The 24804-nt window shown below is 40.7% G+C and overlaps 1 protein-coding gene across 7 annotated transcripts in view; it reads right to left on the bottom strand.

Annotated features, from left to right (window-relative positions):
- Positions 1 to 3309, bottom strand: part of Uggt2 (UDP-glucose glycoprotein glucosyltransferase 2) — a 259231-nt gene extending 255922 nt beyond the window's left edge. For 6 of the 7 annotated variants that reach the window (XM_029558882.1, XM_029558884.1, XM_029558883.1 and 3 more), the window contains exon 1: positions 3072 to 3309. In XM_029558882.1, coding sequence (XP_029414742.1) covers positions 3072 to 3229 — 158 coding nt within the window. In that variant the 5' untranslated portion in view covers positions 3230 to 3309. The remainder of the gene's footprint in view (positions 1 to 3071) is intronic. The other variant, XM_029558887.1, reaches the window with a different exon arrangement.
- Between the last annotated feature and the right edge of the window lie 21495 nt (positions 3310 to 24804).

Here is a 24804-nt window from a genome sequence, read left to right as displayed (position 1 = left end):
GTATATTTTCTACTTTGGAGTGTATATATATTATATATATATATTTATGTAAAAATAGACACAACACTAAACAGGATGTGAGAAAAACGATGGGCCAGTAAAAAACAGAGGTAGCAACACTTAATATTTAATTGGCTTGACCAAACAGCAAAGGACAACTTGAATACTCCTTATGTGAAACACTTGGGATCATAAGCAAAACTTTTCTAGATTTTGGAATATTTGCATATGCAGAATAACTTATTTGGAGAAGGAGACTGAAATCTAAACACGTAATTCATTTATGTCTTATATACGCATAACCAGAAGGTAACTTAATACAGAATTTTTAGTATACCTGTGTTTTGACTCTGTCACATGAGGCCAGGTGTGGAATTTTCTAGTTTGGGAGTCATGCTGGCACTAACACCTTTTGGATTTTGGACCATTTAGGGTTTTAGATTTAGGATGTCCAAACTGTATTGTTCAGTCATAGGAAAAAGTATAAATTGGCAGTAAGAATATAATCCTTTATACTTCTTTCCTCAATGTAACATTTCTCTAAACACTTTGAAAGTGTTCTGGAATTACCATCTTTATAAGAGTTTCAGTTGAAATTGTTGAATAGATATAGGAATCACGTGCCTGTATTGAGTAAAAGATGTTAACCTGATAAGCTGGCTGAGCTGAACTCTTGGTTGTCTCTTAGGAACACAATCATGTACCAAGTTACCTCATTTTAGCATCTTTCCAATATAAATAGGCTGCAAACTTGCAAATCATAATATGCTATCTCATTTTCCCTTATTTCTTTGCTCACTCTGTAGTATATGTACCAAGGAGCAACCAGGTGGTATCTTCAATACTTGCTGGAAAACCTTCTCAGCTGGCTGAAATGACTATGCAAGTTTATAGCTTCCAAGTTGGTTTCCACAAATGGTTGAACCTGTTAGCCAATATTCTGCTAGTATCTATCTAACAAGGGTCACCTTTCTTCCAGTTTCCAATAAGATATTCCTTGTGAGTCCTTCCCAGGACTACCTTCAACGTTTATATTTTTACCAATATCTTGTTTCCAAAACAACAGCTAGTTCTACCACACTCATCACACACTTCTAAGTCCTCACCAGAATGACAAATATTATCTTAGCAGTCTCAAGGCCGTATAGACTTTGTCTATATTTCTCAGAATTCTTCCAGATTCAATTTCACAGCTACTTTTCCATTTTTAGGTTCTTGTGACAGCATATCCCACCTTTTGGTGCCAAAATCTATACTGTCTTTCTAGTGGTCTTGTAACAAATTGCCAAAACACAATGACTTCAAACAATAGAAATGTATTTATTCATGATTCTCGAGGCCAGAAGTCCAAAATCAAGGTGCTAGCAGTGTTGCTTTACTTCTGAAGGCTCTAGAAGAGACTCCTTCCTTGCCTCTGCCAGTTTTAGTGATGTTAGGTGTGGCTGGAGGCTATTTAACTCCAATCTCTGACTCTATCTTCACAATGTCTTCTCCTTGATTCTTTTATCTGTTTCTTATGACATAGGATTTGGGGTTCACCCAGGTAACAAAATATGACCCAATTATGCCTATGCCTGAAAAGACCTTTGGCCTCCACTCAACCCACAACAAATAGGGAAGATGGCAAATCCAACCTAGACTATATTGCAAAAGACTTTAAGGAACACTCTACAGGAGTGATACTTTGTAACTCATGAGAAGACAATGCAACTTGTAGTTTAAAGAAGTTTAACTGATTGGAACTAAGCCTGGAATTAAGGCTAGGCAAGCTCTGGGAGAAACTGCAGATAAGTTTAAACTAGGAAGCTGGGTATGGCGACGCATGCCTGTAGTCCCAGCACTTGGGAGGCAGAGGCAGGCGGATCTCTGTGAGTTCAAGGCCAGCCTGGTCTACATAGTGAGTTCCAGGACAGTTGGGGCTACAGGGAGACCCTGCTTCAAAAAGACAAAAAAAAAGCTAGGAATAAAAATATAGAAATAAAATGTAGCACAGTTTCTTTTTTGAACCGCATGCCTTGTTTTGTGAATTGACAAAAGCAGTTATAAATTTTTTTTCTTGAGGTCTAGCTACTTTTGCCCAAGGCTGCCCTCAAACACATGAGTTTACTAAAGCTCCTTCTGCTTATGCTGGGATTACATGCTGTTTATCCCAATACGAAGGGGGAAAAATTCAGTCCCTACAGTTTAAAAACAATTTTTTTATGTGTATGAGTGTATTGCCTGTATGTTGTGCACTACCAGTGGAGGACAGAAGAGGGCATTGCGTTACCTAGAACTGGAGTTACGGAAGGTTGTTAGCCACCACCTCGATGCTGGGGATCGAACCCAGGTCCTCTGCAAAAGCAGTCAGTGCTCTTAACTGCTAAGCCATCTCTCCAGCCCTAAAGTCCCTACATGGTTTATGCACAGTAAAAATACAGAATGAATAACAGATTCTGTTGGGCAGGCTAAGAGGTGGGGGAATCGGAGGAGCGGCCTCTCCACAATTGCCTGGGAGATGAATGGATGTAATTAGAAAACTACTGCTTCAAGCATTGTCTGCTGAACAGAACCCTGCCAAAGTGCTCGCACTAAACACCACATTCCACCTTCCATTTCTTCTCTGTGAATGGCAGGAGGAAGCAATTAAGCTGGGATGAGGAAGTTTTAGCTGGAGCGCAGAAAGGAGCGAGAGAGGAGCCCGGGGTTGTGCAGGGACAGAGTGCGGAGAGGAAGAGGGAATGACGCTCAGAGCGCCCCGGGACGCTGGTGTGCGGGGAAGGGGAGAAGCGCGGGTGTGGGGAGACGCCTCCGGGAGAAGCCCGGGTGTGGGGAGACGCCTCCGGGAGAAGCCCGGGTGGGGGAGATGCCTCCAGGAGAAGCCCGGGTGTGGGGAGACGCCTCCGAGAGCAGCGCGGGTCTGGGGAGACGCTGTGGAGAGAAGCGCGTGCCTGGAGAGACGCCCCGCGAGAGAGGCGCGGGTCTGGGGAGATGCCCCGAGAGAAGCCCGGCTCTGGGGAGACGCAGGGACCCGCCGCCCACCGGCTCAGTGGTCCGCGCTCGTCTGGGCCCAGGCCGCGGCCCGCACCCACCTGGCCTCCAGCAATAGCGGGGTATCGGGCCACTTGGCGGCCAATTGCACGGTGACCGCCTTGGACGCGGCAGCCGAGTTGCAGAGGAACAGGACGAGCCACAGCGCGGAGTAGCCCAGGATCAGCCGCAGCGCCTTCATCGCTCTCGTCTGTGCCATGGCGCGCTGAGGCAAGTGCGAGCTGAGGACCGGGCTCCTCGGCTCGACCTGCCACGCTGCACTCGGCAACTCCTGGCGCTTCGCTGCCCACTTCCGGTGGGGGGAGCTGCAGTCCGTTATTCGCCGGGCCTAACTCTGCGCATGCGTACTTGGCGCGGTCCAGGGGGCGCCGTTGGGGCAGCCTCAGGGGAGGGTTGCAGGACCAGGCTCTAGGTGCTAGGATGTCAGACCCCAGCAAGGATGCTCAGAAAGGTCAGCCCCGGTTCTCAGGGACCTGGATAGAAGGCACGGCACGCTGGATCCCCAGAACAAGCTATGACTGACTGGAGATGCCAAAATTTCGCCTAGTCAGGAACCCGTGGGCTGCGATCCACTTTCTACAAGGGAGAGATTAAGGGATGTGAAAGTTAAAGCACGAAGCTCATGGAGCCCTCAGATCTTACTTTGACAATCACCTGAGCGCTTTTAGATGCCTCTGAGAATCTCCGGAGTGAGATTGGGCTTCAAGGTAATTTACTAGATCTCTTCAAGTCTCTCAAACACACAAAACAAGCATTTAAACTTCATTTGCATAGTCTATACGCTTCTTTAGAACACCCTATTCTAGACTCTGAGCAGTTAGGTCTCATTTTAAAGGTGTCTTTTTTCATTGATTTCTCTTATAATCTATTCAATCTTTATATTCCTCACTTTAGTTGTCATTTGGCCATTTTATATTTTATGTTCACTTTAGAATTTGAATACACTACGTATTCCCCTCAGACAGAAGGTATAGTCACCCCTGGCCTCTTGCCTTACTCATTTCTGGCACGAATTGGCAGAGCCTAGCACAGAATTTTATATGTTGAGGACCAGTAAGTGTTAAAAAGTCCTTGTTTTCTATATAAGTAACTAGAAAGTTAAGGCAAACGAGCTTCATTTCCATCCATAGTGCATTAGAAAAGGTACATTATGAAACTTTTATAAGTGTTTTCTTTAATTAACTTTTTTATTTTTGGGCTGAAACTTTAGTTGAAATTGTGGGAAAGAGGAAATTAAATACTGACTGGGAATATCTTAAATGTTAGCACATCTCATGGTTTGTAAAACTTAGCTTTAAAATGACTTGCTATAGTCAGGCATGGTGGCACAGGCCTTTAATCCCAGCACTCTGGGGGCAAAGGCAGGCAAATCTCTGTGAGATGGATGGAGGCCAGCCTAGTCTACATAGGGAGTTCCAGCCCAGCCAGGGCTACAAAGTGAGACTCTGTCCCCCAAACAAAACAAAACACAAAACCTTTCTATATAAATGTCACACACAATATGTTACTAAAGGATACTAATGAAATGTGAGTTAATAGACATTGCTGTTAAGTTCAGAATAGTAGAAATGCGACATTTCTCTTTTGGAGGGAATGACCTTACTTAATCTTGGCCATTATGTAATTACTTGCATAATTATTTTACGATTTATCCCAGGTGGTATTTTCCTAGGAATTTAAGTTACTTTGGAACATTCCTCATGCTGATCATTTCCAGGCTTGTTTCTCTGTCTGCAGAGTAATAGGGTAAGACTAGATGATGATCATGTTTCCTTCTAAATGTGATTACTGTGTGAAGAGAGAAAAATTAACTCCAAAAACCCAAGGGAGACCAGTCAAGTCAGTAAAAGAGCCAAGTATTCTAAAAATCAGTAAGTTCTAATATTCAATTAGTTATTTCTGAGTCCATAGCCACTTGACCCAGGTGGGCCATGAACTGTATGTACTTCAGAAACAGTTTTGCGTTAGCACTTTTCAGGCAAATACAATGCAAAGTTAGTGTCTTCAGGAGAATGTGGATGAGTGGATGGTAACAGTTTTTCTTGTATGTGGCAGAAGTGGTTAATTAGATCTTTATAATAAGAAACTTGTTTAGTCACATAAATTATCTTGGATTCTTCTTAAGGTAAAGAGCAGGTTGCATGTAATTAGTGTTGAAAATGGTACAATGTGAGAATAAAGTTCTGCCGAAACATTTTGTTAGCTAATAAGAATTTAATTTTCTAAGCCTAAATGAAGACTTAAAGTTGAAATACTTTAAAATACCCCATTGGTTTAGTTTTTCAAATTCCTCTTATTGTGAGTCAGACCCTATTCTCATTTTTATTGGAAGCTTTGACATATCGAAATATATCCTACTCTTTATTCCAGTTCAGAAAAATTCTTAAACAAGTAATTTGTCATATTTCTACTCTCTAGATAATATTAACCCCAACTAATCACAAGTAATGGTTTAGAGTTTTTAGTTTAATGGTCAGCAAGTTCAATTTGATAACTTTCCACATTTTATTTAAAATAAACTACAAATGTCTAATTCTAGTTTTTGTTTGCAGGTTTGTTTGAGTAGTGCTGGGGATTAAACCCAATACTTTATGCATGCTAGGCAGACATTCTACCCCTGAGCTTCTCCACCTCTAACTCTATGTTTTGCACTATATATATTTTTTATTGAATTTTTGTGCATTTCCTAAAACACATATTAATCATATTTAGAACCCCTCTCCTATCTACACATCCATAGCCCCTCCACCCGATTTCATGCATTCTGTCATTTATGTTAAGGCCTACTGAGTCAAGTTTGTGTCCCCAGATGTCCCTCAGTGTGAGTTCATCCACTGGAGTCTGGTCAGCCTATCTAGAGTCACTCCCTTAAAGAAGACTAACTCTCCCCAACCCAGCATGATCAGCTGTCAATAGTTCCTCAGTTAAGGTTGGGGCCTCCTGCCCAGTTCCCCAGTTCTGTTCTGGGTTTTTGTGTGTTTGAGTTTGCATGGGTCTTGTACATGCTGTCACTATTGCTGTAAGTTCATATGAGCAAGTTCCAGAAGCCTGGAAAACTCTGTTTCCTTATGGTCACCCACCATCCCTGGCTCTTACAGTCCTATGCTCCCAGCTCCACAATGGTTCCTGAGCCATAGGTGGGTGAGGTTTAATATAGGCATCCTATCCAGGGACATGTATTCTGCAGTCTCTTATTCTCTACACATTGGCCAGTTGTGACCTTCTGTGTTCATCTCTGTTGCAGGAGGAAGCTTCACTGGTAAGAACTGAGACATGCATTAGTAGTCTCTTTACCTCCTATTCCACTATGTTCTTGAGCCTTAGGCGTAAAGGTTCCATTGTAGATGTGTCACTTAGGGCTGAGCATCTCACAGACACATTCTCTGTATTTGACCAGTTGTACAACTCTATAGTAGTTTCCATCTGTCGCAAAAGAAGCTTCTTTCATGAGTGGTGGCAGATATACTTGTCTGCTATTACTGAGTTGGGGTTAATCTGTATCTTGAAGTCCAATAGTACTGTTTTTATGAAACTGGGTATACCAGAGTTTGGTGCATATATATTCATGATTGTTCTGTCTTCTTGGTCAGTTTTTCCCTTAATCAGAATGTGGTGACCTTCTTTATCTCTTCTGATTAATTATAATATGAAGTCTATCTTGTTAGATATTAGTATCAACTCCTGCTTGTTTCTTAGTGCTATTTAATTGGATTTTTTTTAACATTCTTTCATTCTAAGGTAGTGCCTATCCTTGGAGGTAAGGTCAGTTTCTTGCAGACAACAAGATAGATGAATTTGTTTCTAATCCATTCATCCATCTAGTCTGTGCTTTTTAACTGGGGAGTTGAGGCCATTAATATTTAGAGTTATTATTGAAATGTGTGGCTTAGTTACTGCCATTTTCTGATTGTGTTCTTACATGACTTTTTTTTAGCACAGTTTACCACAGTGTCTTTCAAATAGCAAGCAGGTGGTGGCTTTGAAATCTAATAATTTTTAGAACAATCATTTTTGATGATCTAAGAACTTGAAATTTGGTATTTGACGACTTCCTTTTGTACTTTCACACATGGTTAGCAAGGTCAAACTGCTTTTTATTGGTAGCAAAACACGCTTTACATAAAATTTAACATTTTAAGCATTTTAAATGTACAGATCAATGATGTTAAGCACATTCATACTGTTGCACAACCAATATGTAGGATTTTTCATCTTTCCAAAACTGAAACTCTGTATCCATTAAATAACTCTCATGCTTCTTCCTCCAACATCTACTTTCTGCTCTATTAATTCAACTCCTCTAGATAATCACATAAACAGAATCATACAGCATCTGTCTTTTTGTGAGTGGTTTATTTTCAGTTACCATAATTTCCTAAAGGTTTATCACGTTGTAGCATGTTCCAGAATTCCTTTCATTTTTAGGGCTGAATTATATTTCACCATGTGTACACACCACATTTTGTTTATCTATTTATCCTTTCATGGATACTTGAGTTTCTTCCACATTTCAGCAACTGTGAATATTATTGTTATGAATATAAGCCTAGAAATATCTCTTCAAGACCCTGCTTCCAGCTCTTCTGGGTATCTATCCTGAAGTGGAAATACTGACTCATATGGTAAGTCTAGTTTCTGTTTTATTGAGGCATTTCCATACTGTTTTCTCCAGTGATTGTTCTGTTTATATGCCACAAAAAATGAATGTTCAAGGGTTCCAGTTTTCTCATATACCCATCAGCACCCTGTTTTCTCTTTCTCTCTCTCCCTTTTTTTTTTAATAGCCATCCTAATGGAAGTAAGGGAAAAGCTCACTGTGACTTTAATTTGAATCTCCAAAATGATCAATGTAGAATTCACTTTAAAATTAATTTCAGAGCCGATTTCTAATTTGAAGACAATAGTTTCCATAATGGTATAAGTACAAGACAGTCTCCTAGCTGGGTATGGTGGCACATTCCTTTAATCCTAGAACTTGAGAGGCAGAAGCAGGTGGATCTCTGTGAGTTCAAGGCCAGCCTGCTACATAGTGAGTTCCAGGACAGCTGGGGCTACAGGGAGACCCTGTCTCCTGTCTCAGAAAGACCAAAAAAAAAAAAAAAAAAAAAAAAGGTGGGGGGGAGGGGGAGACAGTCTCCTTTGTCCCTTTTCATTCATCTCACTACGAAGATAAAACTTTAAAGATTACATTTAACTGACTATTGGGACCTTCTAAACAGTAGCTTAACATAACAAGAGATTTTTGATTCCCACATTTCAAACTGTACATAAAATTGTCATCAGGATCACAGATGTCCAGTCTTTAATGCCTGGGTTAACGTCATCATCACAGCTAACTTCTGTATTTCTAGACATCATCAATATATTCCTGGCAAGAGAAGGAAGAAGGATCAAAACAAAAGGCAAAACCTGGGCACACAACTGAGTTGATTCTATTTAACATACCTTGTCCCAGAAATCCTAACAACTTCTCCTATTTATTAATTAATTCCATGCCCCATAACCACCTCTTTCCTGATGAAATGGGAAATGGGAGTTTATAGCTGGCATGTTTTCTCTCTTTTCCCCGACAAAGTTTGGATTTTTTTAGATAAGACCAGGCAATGAGTATATAGACCACAGCTGTGATTGCCAAATTCATGTATCCTTTCCTCTTTGTCTCATTCTGGAGCAATAAGTTAGCCTGGCAATGAGGCATGGGGTGAAACAAAAGACAGTTTGTAGGACAACATCAAGAAAAGGGTTGTCTTCTATAACTAAGTCTCTTCTAGCCTAAAGTAAGTACCACAATATGGGTATAATTGATTGGAGAAAGTAAATGCTAATTACTTATAGGTCAAGTTGCAGTAAGTTAAGAAGGGGCTTTGTTTCAATAGTACTATAATTCCAAAGAACAAAAACGTCAACATTTATTGTAATCATTATCTTGGATCTGTTAGATTTAAAACTGGAAGTGGTAAAAATCACTTTGTTTAAACTTAGCTCTATGAAGCATCATGAGCCAAGAAAATTTACATCATTATGTCACTTTTTAAAAAAAAGTTCTCATGACCCAGAGACTGATCTTAATAAGATCAAATAGTAATTTGCTCCATCTCAAAGCCAGAAGCCCATTATTCTTGGCTAGCTAAAAGAAAGTGAGAGAAATTAATTCCTTCCATGTGCCTTCTCATCTGCCCCAGAACACGAATTTCAGCCCTAGAATGAAGAGGTATGGGTTTGGAAGAATAAAGAATTATAGAAGCAATTTAAGACCCACATCAAATCGAGAATTTATTTTGTGTTACATCAGTTGGAGATATTGAAATGGGGTGTAGAAGTGGTGAGAAAGTGAGGGGTTTACATCGCCAGCTGACTGTATTTTCCATGGTATCTATTCCATTTTGAAGGCCAGCTCCTATTTTTTCTTCTCACATCCCTCTCATCATTTCCTCTTTCACTATTCGGCCTGTGTCATCCACTTAAATTGGTGTGAATGCATTTCAGACACTAAGCTGGAGACACAGAGTGCTATTGAAAGAGCTGTAGGTCTGTTCAAAGTTTATTCATTTTTCCTAGTTGCAGCTACACCTGGAGAAAATTGGACATTAGCACAACCTAGGAGAGCACTGATTCTTCTGTTTTGTTCATCCTGGTCTTCTACATGCTTTTCTCTGTAGCTCTGGCTTCTCTCCATACAATACATTCCCCTCAACTATCTGCTTCTTCCTCCCAGGCTGTACCACCTCTGTTGAGACAGATTTGCAGCTCATACTGCAGAAACTTTTCATTTGGAATCATTTGGCATCTGGAACATCTGGGATGGAACCTTCGAAGGAGAGGAGAAGTAGAATGCATAATAAGTCTAGGAATCTTCACTTCTCAGAAGCATTCCAGAGAGAACAGGCAATGGGAAAATGTTCTAGTTCACTTTTTGTTGCTGTGAGCAAACACTCTGAACAAAAGCAACATAGGGGAGAATAGTGTTTATTTAGCTTACATTTCCAGGTCACAGTCACTGAAGGAGGTCAGGGCAGAATCTCAAGCAGAAACTTGAATCAAAATGATAAAGCAATACTGTTTGCTGGCTTGCTGCCAGGCTGCCTTATATGCAGCTAAATTTCTTATACAGTTAAGAACTACCTGTCTAGGGATGGTGCTGCCTGCAATGGGCTGGATCCTCCTATATCAGTTAACAATCATTGTATTCCCTCACAGACATGCCTACAAGCCAATCTGATCTGGGAAATCCCTCAAATGGAGACTCCCTTCTCAGGCAAGTCTAGGTTCTTTTAAGGTGACAGTTAAAGCCAATTGGGATAGAAAATAAGAACCGGAGGAACCAGAGAATAAAATGTGTTAAACGTTGGCTACTAAATTCAGGGAATTGGGACTTAAGTATTTTAGTGCATTATATTGACATATTAATGTATATAACTGCAATGAAATTTACACTGCCAATGTGATCACTTTATGGATACTAAAAAAATCCAACAGTAAAAACAAAAACTCTTAGAGCAACTGTGCTGATTTAGGTGAACTTCTTGCTGATTTTAAATTCACATTAATGCATCACAAGAAGTACAGACATGATTGCATTCAATAAAATAATCTTTATGCAATATGTTTATCTAGAACATGGTGAACAATAAAATTTGTGAATATATAATTACAGTGTAATTATATATTCATATTTTGCATTTATCATATTATAATTTCTGTTGAATTGTAATGTATTTATATATTGGATACAAGTATTTGTAAGTTTCTAATTAACTAACAGCTACTTTATAAGTTTGTCTCTAAGTTTCATCTGGTTGTAAACTTAGTATCTATATAGCAGAGTTTTCTACTCATATATTTCTCAAACTGTTGGAACATTGGTATGCTCTTTGTATTAAGTCCCACAGACAATTATAAGCCCTATCTTCACCTAAAATTTATGTTCAAAGTCACTATAATTCAAAATGTCAGAATCGTTTCTGCCATTGATTCAGATGTCTCTTTGCCTACCAGTTTCTCATCTATTTTGTATGGATTTATATTTAAGCATTTGGCTTTCATTTTTTTTTGGTCTTTTTGAGACAGGGTCTCCCTATAACCCCAGCTGTCCTGGAACTCACTATGTAGACTAGGCTGGCCTTGAACTCACAGAGATCCACCTGCCTCTGCCTCTCAAGTGCTGGGATTAAAGGCGTGCACTACCACGCCCAGCTTGGCTTTCATTTTTATATCTAATTCTAAGGCTGAAAGAGTTGAATAGCAATAATAGCTGGCAAAGGTCTGAGCCTGTATCAGCTTATTGATGTTAGTGACACCAAAATGTCTCCCTGTCTTGCTAAACTGCCTCACATAGACATTAAACAAGTGTGAGGACAAATGAAAGCTTACAGTAATCATCCTGATGTAGGTGAACAGGTGCCCCTTGGAAGAGAAAATGCCCTACAGAGAGTTGGTACATTATCAGAGCACGAACAAATCAATAGATCCCAACTATCAATAATGAATAAGAATGAGTATGGCTTTCTGCTGGTGGTTGAGACCAGAACTGTGGGAAGCGAGCACAGCCGAGCCAGCCAAAGATGGAGCCCTGGCTGGCTGCCAAACCTCGTGCTGTTTACTTCAACTCTTGGCTGATTGCCAAGGCTCGTGAATCCCGCTTGTTTACCCCAACTCTGAAGTATGGTGAGCCCCAAAACAGGTGCTGCCAGCCTGATGATCTTGCTACGAGAGCCTCATAGTGAGAGAGGATGAAGGGAGAGAGAATGAAGGGAGAGAGAATGAAGGGAGAGAGAATGAAGGGAGAGAGAATGAAGGGAGAGAGAATGAAGGGAGAGAGAATGAAGGGAGAGAGAATGAAGGGAGAGAGAATGAAGGGAGAGAGAATGAAGGGAGAGAGAATGAAGGGAGAGAGAATGAAGGGAGAGAGAATGAAGGGAGAGAGAATGAAGGGAGAGAGAATGAAGGGAGAGAGAATGAAGGGAGAGAGAATGAAGGGAGAGAGAATGAAGGGAGAGAGAATGAAGGGAGAGAGAATGAAGGGAGAGAGAATGAAGGGAGAGAGAATGAAGGGAGAGATATAGGAGAACTACGAGCAGCATCATAGTGGGTGAGATAGTGAAGAGAATATGAGAAAGAATAAGAGAGAATAAAGGAAGGAAAAGAAACAGAAGCTTGAACCTCACCTTGGTGTCTGTGTCGTTTTTCCTCGGCTCTGCTGGACAGAGTCGTGGCTCGCGACACAGAACACTTTAACTTCTAAATATAATTAAAAACAAAAATCACAATTATGGAGATGCTTAGAAAAGACCCAAAGCTTCTGCTTAATCCTGTTGTGAAGAATAAATAACTGGATAGTCAATTAAAATTTTTAAAAATTTATTTTTATTTTGTATGTATGAATGCTTTGCATGCTTGTGTTTAAGTGCACCACGTGTGTGCAATGCCCATGGAGGTCAGAAGAGGGCATTAGAGAGCTTGGAACTGGCATTATAGATGGTGGTTAGCCATCATGTGGGTGCTGAGAACTGAACCTAAGCCCTCTGTAAGAACAGTTGGTGCTCTTAACTTCTGAGCAATCTCTCTAGTACTCAGTTTTCAAAAATTTTAATTAACTTCCTAGTTGAAGCAAACATAGATACATAAAAGTGACCACAAGCTATTTGTAGAGATCAATGAATTTTTTACAGCTCTGAGATTCCTGTGAGCTTTACTAAGATCAATGAAGGGCACCTAACCAGCACCTTGTTGTCTATGAACAGTCATTCATGAAATCTCTCTCTGCAAAGCTAACTAATCTAATTTTTTAGGCAGTAAGTTAACCATTTTCTTTGTTTTAAGCCATAGTTCTGTGCTACTTTTGAAAGTGGTTTAAAGTACGAGATATATTACCTGGCATATGTGATAGGTCATTCTATGAAGAATAAACTTGAGAGCCAATGCTCAGGTAAGAGAAGATGGAAATAGTGCCAGTGAGAGAGTCAATGAAGCAGAACAACAACATCCAGGCTGGGAAGAAAGAACAAATGCAGATCTGATAAGTGGAGTATTGGAGATCCAGGCTGACTTACAAGTGGAAGGATGTAGCTACACTCATCAGGAGGCTGGAACTGGAGGGATGTAGCTGCACTCCTCAGGAGACTGCAACTGGAGGGATGTAGCTCTGCACATCAGGAGGCTGGAACTGGAGGAATGTGGCTGCACTCATCAGGAGGCTGGGATTGGAGGGATTTGGTTCTGCTCATCAGGAGGCTAAAGTAGGGTTCTGCTTGCCTATTCAGGTGAGTAGAGGAAGGGAGCACCAAATTCTTTGTCATCCTTGTTGGAATAGAGCTTTTGCAAGTCTAGCTAAGGTGAGCATCAACAGTACTGACAGACTATTACTGCCAGGGAGAAGCCATTACTCTGGCCTGGAAGCTGGAGGACTATGCAGAGCTCTATTGTCTTGCTGTATCTGTCTGGAGTGGCACATCTATCACACTGAGCTGTTTTGATTAAGGTGACACAGATGGCCAAAGCATAAAGAATAAAAGGAGTGTGGATCCTTGGACAGGACTCCTATATTAAGCTTCATCCACCCAGGACTCAGGGACAATTGTGGAAGAGGGGGGCAGAAAGATTGTAAGAGCCAGGGGAGGAGGTGCATGACCATTTTGAAATAGAGTCTTACAGGCTTCTGGGATCTTGCTCATATGAACTTACAGCAATGGTGTACTGCAGGGGGTTCAAGCCTGCAACCCCCATGCAAAGGATGACTGGGAATGAGTAAGAGTGCCATTGGCCAGCCCTTGCTGCCCCCAGCACCAGATGCAACAGGGAGTCTAGTCAAGCAGGAACTCATTTATTGCAGGTGTTACAAAACTTATAAAGGCATCTGAAAATCCCCCTCCCCCCTGAGGGTCTATCTTAAGGATTATCACGTGCTGATCATGCTCTCCTCAGCAGTGCAGCAGACTTTCAAAACCAGTCAGGCCGTGCCCCAGTAACTTCCTCTCGGCACCACCTTGGCAAGACGGGGCCTTTAGGTCCCTACATCTCTCCCTTTTATTTTTAATTTATAAGGCCAGACTGACTTTATTTCATGGGTTACCCATCTCATAGATGGCTCCCTGAGGAGAGATGGCTATCTCCTTCCTCTAATCTTATGCATTTTTGCCTGTCTTAGGTTGTGTCACCTCTGATCAAGCTTTGCCCATCACTGGATCATGCACCTGGCCATGTGCATGTCCTGTCTTAGGAGTACTTGTCATGGGACATCTTACCTGTCTTTGGCTAAAAATGCGTCATGATTAAGGGCAGCCACGTGGGTAATGCCAGCCCATGACAGTCTTTGTCTCTGCCTAACTCGGTTAGCCAAGCGTGGGCAACCGGAGGGGGTCCTAGGGAAGTCTGTAATCATGAGGAGGTGGGCCATGGCAGTTCCAAGGATCCTCTGTTGCTGAATTTTATGGTAAAGACACTTAAAGATAAGCATTATCAAGAGAAACAAGGTAAGTCATGGCGTAGGACAAGTTGAAATACTTCTGGGACCATGTACCTTTTAGCCAATCAGCCAGTTATAGAGGCTGACTGGCAATGAAGCCAAGGAACTGAGTCCTTTACCTCAGATACATACAAATAAAGAGAGGAATTTTGTCTCATGAACTATTGTCCATGGACCATCATGCTAGTCAGTCGGATCCTGGCCTACCACTTAAGGTTTTTCACAGGCACCCATATAGGGTTTGAATCTCCTGTAGGGTAGACACACCCCAAACCTCGACCCATGGTTAGCAATGGATCTGGGCCTCTCCATTGCTCCGTAACGGGGTCCTTCCATCTTACCCGTACCTCAGGTCTCTGCTCCTGTCGTCCCCAATGCTTCTGAAACCAGGATTTCAACTGATTTTTTTGACAATTAAGAACATTAATAGTGAATAAGGCCATACCCAACTGTTGGTGGGGGCTTATTTCCTTTTTGTTTTGTAATTGAATTTTTAGGTTTTGATGGTTGTGTTCTATAATGGCTTGACCTTAGAGATTGTAGGGAGTTCCTGTATTGTGTTGAATTCCCCAAAGTGAAAAGAAATCTTGTAAATTTTTACTCACAAAACATTGTCCATTATCAGTTTTAATTCATTGGGGCAGTCCCAACTTAGCAAAGCACTGGAGAAACTGAGACTGAGCATGTTTAGATTTCTCTCCTGTATGAGCGGTAGCCCAACAGGCATGTGAGGATGCGCCGATGGACACAAAAATATACTTAAGCTTTCCAAAAGGAGCATAGTGTGTGACATCCATTTGCCAAAAGGAATTGGGCTTGAGTCCCCTGGGGTTTACCCCTGGCCTTTGCAGAGGCGGTACCTGTAAAAAGGGTTGACAAAACTTACAGGTATGTATAATCTTCTTTAGGTCCTTGATGGGGACTTGAGGAAACCTCTTATGGAGTCCCCACCAATTCACATGAGTGAGGTTATGTAACCCCTGAGCTTCATTCAGCCCTGCTGACAGGACCTGGGTGGAAGCCATCTTGTTCACCTCTGCATTGCCTTGGGATAAAAGCCCAGGCAATCCTTGGTGCCCCCTAAGATGCTGTAAGAAGATAGGGGCTTTTCTCCCCTTAAGGAGCATATGAGTCTGAATCATCAAGGGAGTAATGGGGTTCCCATCCAGCCAGATGTGAGTCACAATCTTGGGGTTGTAAAGGGATAGAAAAAACAATCTTTAATGTCTATAACTATAAGAAATAAATCTGAGGGAATAGCAGGGATCCAAGGCAGTCCCCTTAAGGGTGTACCCACTAGGGTCATCCTAGCATTGACTTTACGCAAGTCTTGCAACGTTCTCCATTTGCCAGAGGATTTCTTAATAACAAAAACAGGTGTGTTCCATGGACTTATAGAAGGCCAGATGTGGCCCAAACATAATTGTTCCTGCACAATTTCCTTTAAAGCCTGTAGCTTTGTCTTACGAGGTTGGCGGATAACCCTGCCGCCACCAGGGGTTGCACCTCCCCTTTAGATCTATCTGTATGGATCCCAGGAAGCCCTGAAGTTGGCCAGAGCATGCCCGAGGTGCCTCTTGTTACTTTGGCCACTTTTGGTTTCACTTCTGAGAGCTCCAGTGGCAGATCAATCCCCAATTGAACCTCCCTTTGTCGAGCTAGGCATTCCACATGTTCCCATTTATACCCAGTAAAAACATTAGCCCCAAGTAGCCAGGGAGCCAAATGAATGGCCTCTGTCCAAGCCTTTTGAGCTGCTGGATCTGACAAATCCAGCTTTTAAGCATATCTCTCAGTGTCTTAAGTGCCGGGTCCTCAGGCTTATTAATTGCGTTACTCATCTTTCAGGTCTCGCTTACCCTGGACTCTCGATTGGCCCCAATCCTTTTCTTTTCACCTTCCTTCGAGCACCATGCTGGGCGCCAGTTGCAGGGGGTTAGAGCCTGTGACCTCTGTGCAAGGATGACTGGGGATGAGTAAGCACACCGTTCACTAGCCCTTGCTGCCCCCAGCACCAGGGACAATCAGACGTAACGGGGAGTCTAGTCAAGCAGGAACTCATTTATTGCAGGTGTTACAGAGCTTATAAAGGCATCTGGAAATCTCCCTCCCCCTTAGGGTGTATCTCAAGGATGATCATGCAGTGATCATGCACTCCTCAGCAGTGTGGCAGACTTTCAAAACAAGTCAGGCTGCACCCCAGTAACTTCCTCTCGGTGCCACCTTGACAAGACGGGGCCTTTTGGTCCCCACAGTGTACATGCACAAGACCCATGGAAATCCAAGCAGACAAAAACCCAGCATAGAACTGTGGAAATGGGCAGCAGGTCCTAATCTTAGTAGAACTATTGGCATCTGATTACCGCTGAGTGAGGAACAGTTGGTCATAAAAGGAGGGACTCTAGATAGGCTGACTAGATCTCATTGGATGAACTTGCACTGAGGGATGTTTGGCGATACTAATTTAACTCTACAGGCCTTAACATAAATGACAGAATATGTGAAATCCAGTGGAGGGGGGTGGCCATGGGAAGGTGTCAATGGGGAAGGGGTTATAAAGATGATTAAGATGTTCTGTATGAAACACAAATATTCAATAAAAATAAAACATTTTAAAATTACCAGATTTTAAAAAAAGTGACTGGAGCAGGTTTAGGAATAAATGGATGAGTTCAGTGTCAGATATACTGAGTTTCAGATGAGTTGTGGCAAAGTGATAGGTAAGAATCAAGAATTAGGAAGTTGGAGTGATTGGCATCTGGGAGAAGGACATTAGAAACGAGATTAAGGTATGAATTATGATCCTCAGGACTATGGTAGGGCAAGTTGGTAAACAGCATGGTATTCACTGAGCTGGAGGGATTGGTGAGTTTTAGATGCTGTGGTGGTTTGAATGAGAAATATCTCCAATAAGCTAATGTATTTATATGCTTGGTCCCAGTTGGTGGTGCTGTTTGTGAAGGTTTAGGAGGTGTAAACTTGCTGGAGAAAGTGTGTCACAGGGAGCTTTGAGAGTGTATACTGTTGCTGAACTTCCTGTTTTGCTCTTTCTGCTTCCTGTGTATGCTTGAAGATGTAAGCTCTTAGCTTCTGCTCTTGCCACATCTGCTACCATGCTTCTAAACCATGATAACTCTTATCCCTCTAGAATAGTAAGCCAAGTTAAGTGCTCCCTGCTATAAGTTGTCTTGGTCAAGGTGTTTTATCAACAGCAATGAAAGAGTAACCAGTACAGAAATACCAAGCTTGAGGCATTTTTGAGGATGCAAAATGGTGTAAATAGCTAGATACATGGATCTGAGTTAAAAGCATGGGTTATTTTCTGAAGGAGAATGAGAGAACACATTTAAAAATCACCTTGATAAGTATAATGTGCTCCATAGACTTTTAGCTATTCCTTTGTTGGCTCACTTTAAAAGAACCCTGATAGTGATATCCAACTAGCCCATGATTAATTGCTGGAAGAGAAACATCATTTGTGGTTTTGTGGAGGTAAAAGAAGACATCAGCATTTTGTCACTGGTGACAATGGCATAATGCCAGACATAGAAGTCATTTCAGCCAGTGTTCATCAGAAATTACTAAATTTCTAAATTTAATTTTACATCTGAGCCAATTAATTTCTGTAAGAAAGGAATGTTAATTTATTCTTTAAAAGTAGTTACTTGGCCCGGAGAGATGGCTCAGCAGTTAAGAGCACTTGCTGGTTTGCAAAGGACCAGGATTTGAGCTCCATCACCTAGATGGTGTCTCACAACTATCTGTCACTCTAGTTCCAGGGGATTTGACACCCTTTTCTGTTCTCCCTTGGCCTTAGGCACACACATTGTACATATACATACATACATATAATACATATAATAAAAAGAAATCTTTTTTTGACAGAGTCCCTCTACAGCCCCAGCTAACCTGGAACTTGCTATGCAGACCAGGCTGGCCTTGATCTCACAGGGATCCACCTGCCTCTACCTCCCAAGTACTGAGTGCTCAGACTAAAGGCATGCACCACCATGCCTGGCAAAAATAAATAAATCTTTAAAAAAATAAAAATGGTTACCAGCTTGGCAATTGATAACAATATATGGAACCAGGACAAGTGTAAGAGGAACAACTTGAAGGTGAATGATAAACTAGAGAGAAATCATTGATTGATCTGACTGTTCAGGACAGATTTACCAGACACTGAGCTGAGTATCAGGAACATCCAATACAAATGTACCTTGTTTCAGGGTCCTAATAAGTTAATGGAGAGGTAACCAATAAATAATTATTATATAAAATGTTAATTATGGTAGTGGAAATATAAGCAATACCCAATGGAAGAGGGGAAGAAGATATTTTATATAACTAGTGAAAAATGCTTCATGATTCATAGATAAAGCAGTATGAGAATGGAGTTGAGGTATAAGTTGTAAATCAACAGGCAAGGAAGCTTTCCACTAGCCACATTTATGATAAACTGACATTGTAAGGAAGGGGAGGAGGGATAAAGGGGAGGCATAGGGGATAGTGGCAGAAGTAGTGAAAAGAAGAAAAGCTTATAAATGTAGAAGGAATGACATCATCAGAAAGTCAATTTGAAACTCCCAATATATCACTTATTCAATTATGAGACTGTGTTAAAGCCACTGTGTAAAATATTTTGGGGAAATGTCAGATGTAAACATAGCTAAAGGATCACCCTACAGGTTGCTTCATAATTACAATGGGCTAATTGTATTTTTACAATAGAATGATCTGTTAGACACTGCCTTGACTGAGTAATCAAATACAGAGACACATAGAGGGAGTCAACATGATGGTCTTATATGCAAGCAGATGTACACAGTACTGCTTCTGAAGTGTCTTTGGCCAGAATGTTAAACCTGAATCTCTTCAAACCCATAACCTAACTTCTAGTTCACAAGAAATACAGGGAGGAGAGCAGCAAGTTAAGCAACATTATGAGAAATACATTCTTTTCTTTTTTTCTATTTTTGTAAAATTGTGGGGGCATTCTACAACAAAACAGTCCTGAACTTACATAGATTAATTACTTGGGGGTGGGGCGGGATGGGACTGTCCAAGATTAAAAGATATTCAAGGATCTGGAGAGATGGCTCAGATGATAAGAGTACAAACTACTTTTGCAGAGGGCTAGAGTTTGGTTCCCAGCACTATGCTGGGTAGCTCACAACTGCTTGTAACACCAGCTCTAATGTCCCCTTCTGGCCAGTATGGACACCTGCAGACACATGTACACATATGCATATACACACAAAGTAATTTTTAAAAGATATTCAAGAATTAAACAATGAAATGCAATATGTAAACTTTGAATGTATTTCTATCTGAAAAAAGCTATTGAGTATCTGTTCTGACCTCCATAGGTGTAGGGGCTGAGATCTCAGCAGATTGCCTGAGAGTGCCTGACCTGGCCTCCCTCTGGCATAAGGGCTGAGAACTCAGCAAACTGCCTGAGAGTCCCCAAATTGGGCCTCCCCTTAGGGAACTTCCCAAATTATGCTCTGAGTACCAGCTAGTAGGGGTCCAAATGTTGGAAGGAAGCCTGAGTGTACCTGACTGGAGCCTGACTTGGGCTTCTGTGGGAGCTCCTGAGTAGCTGAAGCCATCATCTCCCTCCAAAATAAAACCTGAAAGAACCTGAAACCTAGACTGACCAGCTTTACATAACCAATAAGAAAATAACCAAGACACACCAATAATACACACAGAAGCAAACTTCAACTTGATTTTCATACCAGAATCACAAACAACAAAAGAAATTCACATGCCAAAATCACAACAAAAAAATAATAATAAAATGGGAAGCCAAAACACTACGTCCCCACCAAACTCCACCAGTCCTGTAGAAGAGTTCTACAAGGAGAGCCCCCTAGAGGTAACCCAGGACACTGAATTTAAAAGAACAATCATAAACATGATCAAGGAACACACAAACAAAGAACTAAAAGAAGATAAAGATAAACTTCTGAATGAATTCACAAAAGAGATAGAAATATTGAAGAAAACTCAGGCTAAAATGAAGGAAGTGAAAAGCTCAATAAGTCAACTTTAAACAACAGGGGAAATCCTCACGGCTAGAATGAATGAAACGGAAGACAGAATATCAACACTGGAGGATAAAGTTGAAGAACTGGACCACTGAAGCAAAGACTATGAAAAATTTAAAACAACACAGGAATGGAATATGCAGGAGATGTGGGATACCATGTAAAGACCAAATTTATGTATCATAGGCATAGAGGAAAGAGAAGAATTTCAGGTTAATGGCATTGACCAGATCTTAAACAGGATTGTAGAAGAGAATTTCCCCAAATTAAGGAAAGACATCCATATACAAATATGAGAAGCACATAGAATATCAAATAGACAGGACCAGAAAAGAAACTCCCCATTACATATCATAGTCAAAACACCAAATATACTGAACAAAGAGAGAATACTGAAAGCAGCAAAAGGAAAACAAGTCACATATAAAGGAAAGCCCATCATAATTACAGCTGACTTATCAATGCAAAGTATGAAAGACAGAAGATCCTGGACCAAGGTATTTACATTTCTACATGACAATAGATGCCAGCCCAGAATAATTTACCCAGCAAAAATGTCTATTATAGTTGAGGGGGAAAGAATACATGTTCCTGAAACCAGCCCTTCAAAGAATACTTGAAGCCATAAAAAGAATGGAGAAAGGAACAACTGTACCCCAGGGGCAATGAAATAAACTAAATAAAGGTATAATTGTGGAAACACAAAAATAGACAATGCAAACAGTAATCAAAATGATGGAAACCAATATACTTCTTTCAATAATAGACTTTAAATATCAATGGACTGAACTCCCCAGTCAAAAATTTGACAACTGAATGGACTGAGAAACAAAATCCATCTTTTTGTTGTCTGCAAGAAACCCATCTCACCTTCAAGGACAGGCACTACCTTAAGGTGAAAGGATGGAAAAGAATATTCCAAGCAAATGACACTAAGAAGCAAGCAGGGGTTGCAATTCTAATATCTGAAAAAATAGACTTCAAAGTAAAACTAATCAGAAGAGATAAAGAGGGTCATTCCATTTGGAGCAAAGGAACAATTAAGCAAAAATATATTACAATCCTTAACATATATGCCCCAAACTCTGGTGCAACAAAATTCATAAAAACAACACCACAGAACTATAAGACACAGATTAACCACAACTCAGTAATAGTAGGGGACTTCAATACCCTACTATTTCCATTAGACAGGTCAACTGGACAAAGAATAAATAGAGAGACATCTGAATTAAATGATACCATACATCAAATGGACCTAATACACATCTTCTGAATATTTTACCCAAGCTCCAAAGAATACACTTTCTATTCAGCAAAAAAAAAAAAAAAAAAAAAAAAAAAAAAAGAAACTATCTTGGAATAAACCTGATCAAAGGCATCAAAAATCTTTACAATGAAAAATTTTAACCTTTAAAGAAAGAGATTGAGGAAGACACCAGAAGATGGAAGGAGCTCTCATGCTCATGAATTGGAAGAATTAATAATCTGAAAAATGACCATCCTACCAAAAGCAATATATACATTCAATGCAAAAGTATCACTTTTTGCAGATGGTTTACTATACCTAAGGGATCCAGAAAGTTCCACCAGAAAACTCCAAGAACTGATCAATATAAAATCAATCTACAAAAATCTGTAGCCTTTCTATATACCAATAACAAGCAATTGGAGAAAGAATACAGGGAAATGCTCCTATTCACAATTGCTGAAAAAAATCTCGGAATAAATCTGACCAACGACCTCTACAATGAAAACTTTAAATCATTAAAGAAAGAGATTGAGAAGACACGAGGAGCTGGAAGGACCTCCCATGCTCGTGGATTGGAAGAATTAATATTGAATGAATATAATTAAGAATTATAAAATCACCATCCTACCAAAAGCACTATATAGATTCAATGCAATCCCAATCAAAATCCCCATGACATGCTTCACAGAATTAGAAAAAAAAATCCTTCAATTCACATAGAAGCACAAACCCTGGATAGCGAGAGCAACACTGAGCACGAAGAGCAATCCTGGGGGGATTACCATACGAGATCTCAAAGTATACTACAGAGATATAGTCATAAAAACAGGATGGTACTGGCACAAAAATAGACACATAGATCAATGAAACATCATTGAAGATCCAAACCCAAGTACACGCAATTTCAGCCACTTGATATTTGAAAAAGGTGCCAAGAACACACAATGAAGGAAAGACAGCATCTTCAACAAATGGTGCTGGCAAAACTGGATCTCCACCTGTAGAAGAATGAAGTTAGACCTTTATCTTTCACCTGGCACAACAGTCAACTCCAAATGGATCAAAGACTTCAATATGAAACCAGAAACCCTGAAACTAATACAAGAAAATATTGGCAGTAACTTACAAGATATAGGTGTAGGAATGGATTTTCTAAATCAGACAGAAGTTTCTCAGGAATTAAGGCCAGCAATTGACAAATGGGACGTCGTTAAACTTAAAAGCTTCTGTACAGCAAAAGAAACAATTAAAAAAGTGAAGTGAAAACCCACAGAATCAGATAAAAATCTTCACCAGTGACACATCTGACAGAGGTTTAACATCCAGAATATATATAAAGAACTCAAAAAACAAAGAAGCAAGAAAGTAAGTGATCCAATTAAAAGGTGAGCTAAAGATCTAAACAGAGTTCTCAAAGGAAGAAACAAAGGTGGCTAAGAAACATCTTAAAAAGTGTTCAACATCATTAGTAATTAGAGAAATGCAAATTAAGACCACCTTACAGTTTCATCTTACCCCAGTCAGACTGGTTAGGATCAAGAGAACAAATTATACCAAATGCTGGTGAGGATATGGAGAAAGGGGAATACTCATTTACTGCTGGTGGGATTGCAAACTTGTGCAACCCTTATGGAAAAGAGTGTGGAGAATTCTTAAAAAACTAAAATTGAACTTACCATATGATCAGGTTATAGCACACCTTGGCATATATCCAAGAGACTCATCCTATTGTAGAGATACTTGTACAACCATGTTTGTTGCTGCTCTTTTCACAATAGCTAAGAGACGGAAGCAACCTAAGTGCCCCTCAACTGACGAGTGGTTAATGAAAATGTGGTACATTTACACAATGGAGTTCTATTTAGCAATAAAAAAATGAAATAATGAAATTTGGGGTTAAATGGATGGATCTAGAAACTGTTATACTAAGTGAAGTAACACAGACCCAGAAAAACAAAAGACATATGTTCTCCCTCATTTGTGGATCCTAGCATCAAATCCTTATAAGTGAGTGCATATCCTGATGCAACCACAGGGACCAAGAATATGGAAGGGAAACAAGGAGGTAAAGGGAAAGAAGGAACCTGAGAGAGAATAGAAGGCTACAGGTATTACTAAGGGAGAAATATGTAAAAAGGAAGTAGTTAAAAGGGAGGAGGGAAAGGAGGGCTATACCAAGAACTATGGGAATAAAGGGGAAAACGTCTCCAGATACACGGTTTAAAAGGCCTTAAGCACAGAAGGAATGCTACGGGATGGAAAGGATTGAAGAAAGCCCTTCCAGAAGCAATATGGTTGTTCAATGAAAATCCCAGTGCCAAAGGTGGATTCTCCCCCCTCCCCCCATGAGCTGTTGGCATGAGTGGTCCTGAAGGTCTCCCAAACCATAAAGGCCATTGCCAATATTGTTGGTTGTACACCAAAAGTGGACAGAGGGACCGTATTGCTGAAGACACTGCTTGATGTGAGCACAGGAGATGGAGAAATCAAGCTTGGATTAAGTTGGAAACTCCCTGCCACTGGATGGGTGGCTTTCATGGTGCCAAAAGGTGATATGCAGATGACTGGGGGAAAATTGTCCTGTACAATTCTGCTCAACGACAGACCCAGCCTGTTGCACTATACCAAAAAATATGTTCCTGTTGGTGCAATAGTAGAGGGTCTATTGTATGTACAACCAGCAAAGTTTTGATTGTATGTAGTGCTTGTTCCTAGGGGTGGAATACACATCTGGTACTGTAGACCTGACCAACCTTCTGTGGTGGGGGAGAATATAGGCCCCAGTGGGAAGTCACTGCAATTGCTTTATTAGATGGATGTGATGCATCCATCAAAGTACCGTCCAAGCGTTTGTGTTTACACCTATAGGTTAAGTTATTTTAGCAGCCACTGTTTAGATGTTCTTGCTTCTTGCTGTTTGTATTTTTGTAGTAGATGGAATCCCACTGAAATGGGCCAACAGCCCATGGAAAACTGACAAAACTGATGATGCAGAGAACCAAAAGTTC

This window comes from Nannospalax galili, unplaced genomic scaffold (assembly GCF_000622305.1).
Source record: "Nannospalax galili isolate Female #2095 unplaced genomic scaffold, S.galili_v1.0 scaffold528, whole genome shotgun sequence".
Taxonomy (NCBI): domain Eukaryota; kingdom Metazoa; phylum Chordata; class Mammalia; order Rodentia; family Spalacidae; genus Nannospalax; species Nannospalax galili.
Note: the sequence above shows the minus strand (reverse complement) of the source record. Positions and strands in the feature narration are given on the sequence as shown.